The 6,885-nt window shown below is 37.1% G+C and overlaps 1 protein-coding gene across 1 annotated transcript; it reads right to left on the bottom strand.

Annotated features, from left to right (window-relative positions):
- Positions 1-100: 100 nt before the first annotated feature.
- Positions 101-4,251, bottom strand: LOC121372992 (collagen alpha-2(IX) chain-like). The gene is made up of 2 exons (XM_041499431.1): positions 4,002-4,251; positions 101-399 (listed from the first exon to the last, which is right to left on the bottom strand). The coding sequence occupies exons 1-2, from the start codon at positions 4,249-4,251 to the stop codon at positions 101-103; spliced, it is 549 nt and encodes a 182-aa protein (XP_041355365.1).
- Positions 4,252-6,885: the final 2,634 nt, after the last annotated feature.

Here is a 6,885-nt window from a genome sequence, read left to right as displayed (position 1 = left end):
ATTATCAGAATTCAAGGCAAAGTTACAAAATTTAAAAAAAGAGAAATTAATTGAATACTCTATTATACCTTGCCATGTCAAACAATGCTAGACTGTAGGCCTACTCTGATATTTTATCAACATAAATCTCGTTCACTTTACCTATAACAGTCACGTGATACACAATGCTCTCTTTTCCAGCCTTACACAGGTATGTCCCACTGTGCGTAGTGCCCGTAATGTTGAGGTCTACAATGGCACCTTTAACAGTGACGTCTGGACCTGACGACAACGCCTGTCCATCATGGAACCACGTGATCAGAGAGGGCGGGTACGGTGACGTGGTGCAGTTGAGGGTCAGATGGTCGCCCGGAAATGCACTGACGTTTCTTTCTGGATTTCCGACCACGTGAACTGTAGCTGTATATATATATATAGTGCGCTATCAGTAATGTAATGATGGTGACACACACACGCACACGCACAGACACAGACAGACACACGCGCGCGCACAGAAACACGCACACATACACACAGAGATGTACATAGACACGCACACACATACACATACACGCACGCACATACATACATGCATATATACACACACACAGACACACACTCATACACGCACATACATACACACATACACATACATACACACATGCACATACACACATACACAAACAGACACGCACATATACACACGCACACACACACACATACACACAGACGCGCGCGCGCACACACACACACACACACATACGTGCACACACAGATACGCACACACACACACACACACACACACACACATACTCGCAAACACACACAAACACGCACAGTCACCCACGTAGACACAGACACACACGCACACAGACACATATATATACGCACATTTCATCCATGAAAACAAGAATAATAAAGACTATGGTGGGCTAGTCGATCATTGTTTTTATTATGTTCAGTAAATGATTATGTGCAGCTGTTCATTGGTGTATCACGTTTTGACATTAAAGGGACTGCCCCGAGGTCGTCGCTATGTTAAAATATTGCTGACTGATACATGTTTTAATCACTATAGTAGCATATTAAATACACTTTGTAGAAAATAAATGTGTTTCTGATACTCCAAGTGTTTGTACCTGGAGGTCAAATTGCATTTTATTTCCTGACATATATTTTTTCTTAATACAAAATTATTGAAAAACAAGTTCTAGTTTGGACTAGTCGTTAAACGATTTTATTAGTCAGAAACGTCTTCTCTTTAAATGGTGTATCATGCACCATTTTAAAAGTACTTAGTTATGTATCAAAGTGAATATTTTCACACTACACAGACAACATAGACACTGGTTTTATGCAGTGCACAGGTTTTCCCCTATTCCGCTTCATAAAATGTAACTTTTTAAATGAATATGTATACATGGAAACAATGTATATGAACTTAAAAAGATTTTATTTGGAATATGCACCTACAATCATGTTCACTGGGCAGGCACGGCGAATAATTCTGAATCAAAAATATTATTGGTAGTTAATTTTAAGGATGAGATGAATTTTACTTTCAGAATGCAGAAAATTGCATTACAGAACATCTAGTTTTCAAACTTTTACGAGGAAACATACATCCGAAACCCTTAGAAACTCTGCCTTGCGCCCTCGATCTCGGTTACGACCGCCCCCCCCCCCCCCCCCCCCCCCCGTTCCCCAATGTCTACTTGCTTCCGCCGTCCTGCTGGAATATACATAAATCGGTGGGTATCTGATTGTAGATTATTATTCATCATAGGAACACCATTATTTAAAATTAGTGGTAATATCTACCGTTTAACCATGGAGTCGTTGGAGTGACTGGGGTCGTCTAGTGTGTTAAAGAATAGAAATAGGGGAGTCGGTTCCTCCATACGTACGGACACATCCACAATTTGGCTTCACGGCAGCTGGTCCCCGTTGACCTTGAGATCCCTTTTGACCTTGATGTCCTTTGGGTCCCCGTTCGCCTTTATTACCTATTACGCCAGAACTTCCTAAAGATGAAGAAAAGATTCAAAGAAAACTATTTTTTCTGTTACTTAATTCATTTGTTGATAAATTGATGTTTTGCAGTATTGCTATTAAATCTGCAATCACACCTGAACGATAACATATTTTACTGCAAATACAAATTCAGTGACCGTTACAGTGACAATAAAGTTCTCAACGGCTTTCACCACTCGTCTTAACGCAACAGGGAAGGAACATAGCCCAATGCTAAAGCGTTCGCCTGATGCGCATTCGACCCTGTTGGTTGGCCCAGTGGACCAAGGCAGGCATATCAAAGATCGTGGTATGTGCTATCCTGTGTGTGGGATGGTGCATATAAAAGATCCCTTGCTACAAATGGAAACAAATGCAGCGGGTTTTCTCTCTAAGACTATATGTAAAAATTACATGTTTGACATCCAATAGCTGATGATTAATAAATCAGTGTAGTGGTGTCGTTAAAGAAAACAAACTTCTAATAGCTTGAAAGAGGTTACACTTTTCAGTCATTCTACGTGTCAAGTGTGGGGACGGTAGGCTATCACATGTCATCCCAATGCAGATCATGCACATTACAAAACATCTCACAAAACATGCTTTCACACACACACACACACACACACACACACACACACACACACACACACACACACACACACACACACACACACGTGTCTTTTCACGTAATTTTTACAGCCACCTGTCCTGTCAAACACGTTTTGTAACGCATCCCATGATACATCCTCCCTACGTCCATAGCGGTACGTAATTGTTGAACGACCACTTAATGCTGGTATGTACTGAGTTCGCAGCCCGATCCCGGCTTCCACCCCGAGTGAGTTTTAACGATTCAATGGATAGGTGTAAGGCCACTACGCCCTCTTCTCTCTCACTAACCACTAACAACTAATAACTAACCCACTGTCGTGGACAGACAGCCCAGATATATGAGGTGAGTGCCCAGGACAGCGCGCTTGAACCTTAATTGGATATAAGCACGAAAATAAGTTGAAACAAGAAAAGAAGCATAGGCAAATACACTCTTCAAAAAAAAGTAAGGGAACCTGAAATATTAATGTTAATATCAACTATTAGACCGAACATACGTTTTGACCAGAGACATCCTAGTAAAGAACGTTCAGATCTGTTTATCAACACATCGAAACACATTCTATAGTTTTCACATGCATCACGCAGTTGCTCCGTACACGTGTCATTCTCGATTTTGACAATTTCAAGGAAGGTCAATTAATCATTGTGGAATATTATTTCTGTCAATCCTTTTCATTCTGTTGATCATACAGTTGTTATTGTTTAGTTTTTAATCATTTTATTGTTTGAATTTGCGATTTACTGATAAAAAAACGTCAACTTTCAAATTTCACTTCTGACCCCAATCGTCCTTCAAGATCTTTGGTGGTCATAAAATCTACTGTAATACTAACTACCGGTTGTAATGTTTGCCCAATTAATTCACTATTATCATATAACCATTCCCCACAACTAATATACTTTACAATTTTGGCCATTGTAAATTCATATTAGAGTTCCCCTACTTTTTTGAAGAGTATATAATCAAAAATAAATAATATTTCAAGTAATATTTGTCATCAGAAAATGCCACAATAGTAATAATACATTTACCTCTGTAATAAGGAGAGCACACCAGGAAATCTATAGAATGTTTGATATGCATACCAATAAGTAAATACATTTGTAAATAAATAAATAAATCAATAAATGTGTGTGTATGTGTGTGATAGCGTGCGTTATTTATGTACGTATATATATATATATATATATATATATATATATATATATATATATATATATATATGTATATATATATATATATATATATATTATACATATATATATATATATATATATATATATATATATATATATATATATATATATATATATATATATATATATATACATGTACATAAGAAAGATAACCCCATTATATATGCATATAGATACACATAACCCCATTCTACCTTGTTTTCCGCGGGCTCCCATGGCTCCTTTCATCCCCGGATCACCACGTGCTCCTTTTGCTCCTAGATGCCCTGCAGACCCTGCTTCTCCTGCCGTTCCCTGGGGGCCCCGAGGTCCTGGGTCTCCCTGAGAACCTTGAAGGCCAGTTAGGCCTTTATCACCTGTTACACCAGCCGGGCCGCTAGAACCTGGGGCTCCAAGTGATCCCTTACCCCCGTCTGGACCCTTCATTCCCTTTGGTCCTTTCATTCCTGATGTCCCCGCATTTCCTTGTGGACCTGGTGGGATCGGGAAATGTGTCAAACTCAAAATGTCAGTACAGTTTATTTAACTACTAATCGCCATGCATAATAGTATCACAATAGTAGTGTTGAACATGCTGACTAATGACACAAGTTGTAACCGTGCCTTGATTTTGTTAATACATTATGTATATGCTATTGTCAGTTTTTATACATACATGCTTACATACATGCATGCGTACACACGTACGTCCCTATGCACACAGACACGCACACACACACACGCGCTCACACACACACACACACACACACACACACACACACACACACACGAACATACACGCCATAGTTGGCTAAGCATACAACAAATGTATAGTCAGTTTTACTCAAAAATTGAGAACTAGACATGTACCATTTTAAACTTGCACCCATCACCAACATGCATAATTTTATTACCTGTATCACCGCGATCTCCGGGGTCACCTCTAGGACCTGGAAATAAGTATAAATAACAAACGAAGATGGATTCAATTTTGTCATAAGCAAACATGGGGCGATTACATGACAAAAGTAATCGATTACGATTACTTAAGAATGTCATGATTACGATTACGATTACAAGGAAAATGAAAGTAATCGATTACGATTGCGATTACACTGCCCAGTAATCATGATTACAATCATGATTACATTTTCACAAATATGAACTATTTTTGATGACTATGTGCCAAAATTACCAAATGTTTGACATTCAATAGTCCATAATTAATTAATCAATGTACTACAGTAGCGTCGTTAAACAAAACACACTTTACTCATTACATGAATATCTAAAACATGTTATTATATTTAAAGACAAAACGTAATTACATGTGTGTTAATCCCCAAGCTGCTAAAAGAAACCAAAGCATGCCCCTTTAATCGCCGAACTGCTCTAGTTCAGTGTCACATAAAACAAGACATATAGTTTACAGTTGTCAAAGGTACGAGTTGTCATTTGACAATTTGATCATTTGACAATACATCAAAATTTGCTTTTGTTAGTCTTAATGACTGCAGACGGACACAGCACAGCCTTAATCTCTATTCTGTAAGCTTGACTGCGCAGCCAAATCCACACACAGCAATAAGTTATTTAACATATATAACCCCTCCCTCCAAAGCATCACTACAATCGTTACAATTTTAGGTAACCATTGATATAAAGTAATATAACCCACAAATTAAAAAAGAAAGATTTAAAAAATATGATATTTTTTCAGTGTTCTATCGGTTAAGAAAATATTTTGTACTTTCTTGCCACGTGACTTCTGGAGAATCAATTATTTCAGTCAACTTGTAAATTAATTGATTCACTTGACAGGTAAAAAGCCATAAAAAAAACAAAAACACAGGACAAAACGTCACAGGAAAAAATGTCACAACTTTTAATAAAAAAAATATATTAGGCAATGTGTAACTGACTCCTAGTGTAGTCGTTATTTTATTTTAATAAAAAACATAACAAACACTAAACACATTATAGATGAACACATAGATACGTTTTAAAAACATACTTACTTATAATAATGGTTTGAAATGCAACATTAGCCCGAAAATATAGAAAACAATAGATCAAGTTTAAGCCGTGACGTCACTGTTACCGGTGACACCAGAAAAAAAACATGTTAAAAGGATACAAACTCAGGATAGTCCCTTTGCTCAGTGCTGCACCCAACTACTAGCACTGTTACTTGAGTTGTTACCAAGCATATCAAAGAGGTTTGGTTAATAGGCATGTTTTCATAAGCTTATGTACGTTATAACATAATATAACCATTTACAGACATAATGGAAGGTGTTGGTATAAAACAGTTAAGGAGAATATAATAATATGTGTACAGTACTCTATTTAAAACTAAGTAACCATAGATTCACGCCTTCCTATTATTTTGTATAAATATTTTCCCAACTTACATACTTTGTTTACATTGCTAGTAGGTAATAACTTTATTATTTTAAAGACACGTGCATATTGAAGGATGCTGTAATAATGATTAATATATAATCATCAAAAAAGTGCAAGTTCATACAGTTTGAAACTTTAATCCTAGTGTAGTAATCACGGAAGTAATCATAAATTACGATTACATTAGCAATGTAATCGATTACGATTACGATTACATGGTATTCTCAAACAGAGTAATCAATTACGATTACGATTACATGAAAATATGTAATCGATTGTAATCGATTATGATTACTGATTACGATTACCCCATGTCTGGTCATAAGTAACAAAACATAATAAATGTGCTATACTAAAATGTATTTTGAAGCATCCAGTAAATTGCCTACAATTGCTGCCATCTTTGAGGTTTTGGCGATCCAAGTTAAATAATAACAAATAATTAACATATTTTAACATATTCAAATGTCCAAAAAAACACCCCGGCATTGGTGCTGTAGTAGTTAAGCTATCAGCCTATAGTCTAGTAGGTAGAGGATTCACACACACACACACACACACACACACACACACACACACACACACACACACACACACACACACACACACACACAGAGATACACACACACACACACACACACACAGAGATAAACACACGCACACACAGACACACACACACACATACACACAGAG

The sequence above is a fragment of the Gigantopelta aegis genome, chromosome 5 (assembly GCF_016097555.1).
Source record: "Gigantopelta aegis isolate Gae_Host chromosome 5, Gae_host_genome, whole genome shotgun sequence".
NCBI classification, from domain to species: domain Eukaryota; kingdom Metazoa; phylum Mollusca; class Gastropoda; order Neomphalida; family Peltospiridae; genus Gigantopelta; species Gigantopelta aegis.
Note: the sequence above shows the minus strand (reverse complement) of the source record. Positions and strands in the feature narration are given on the sequence as shown.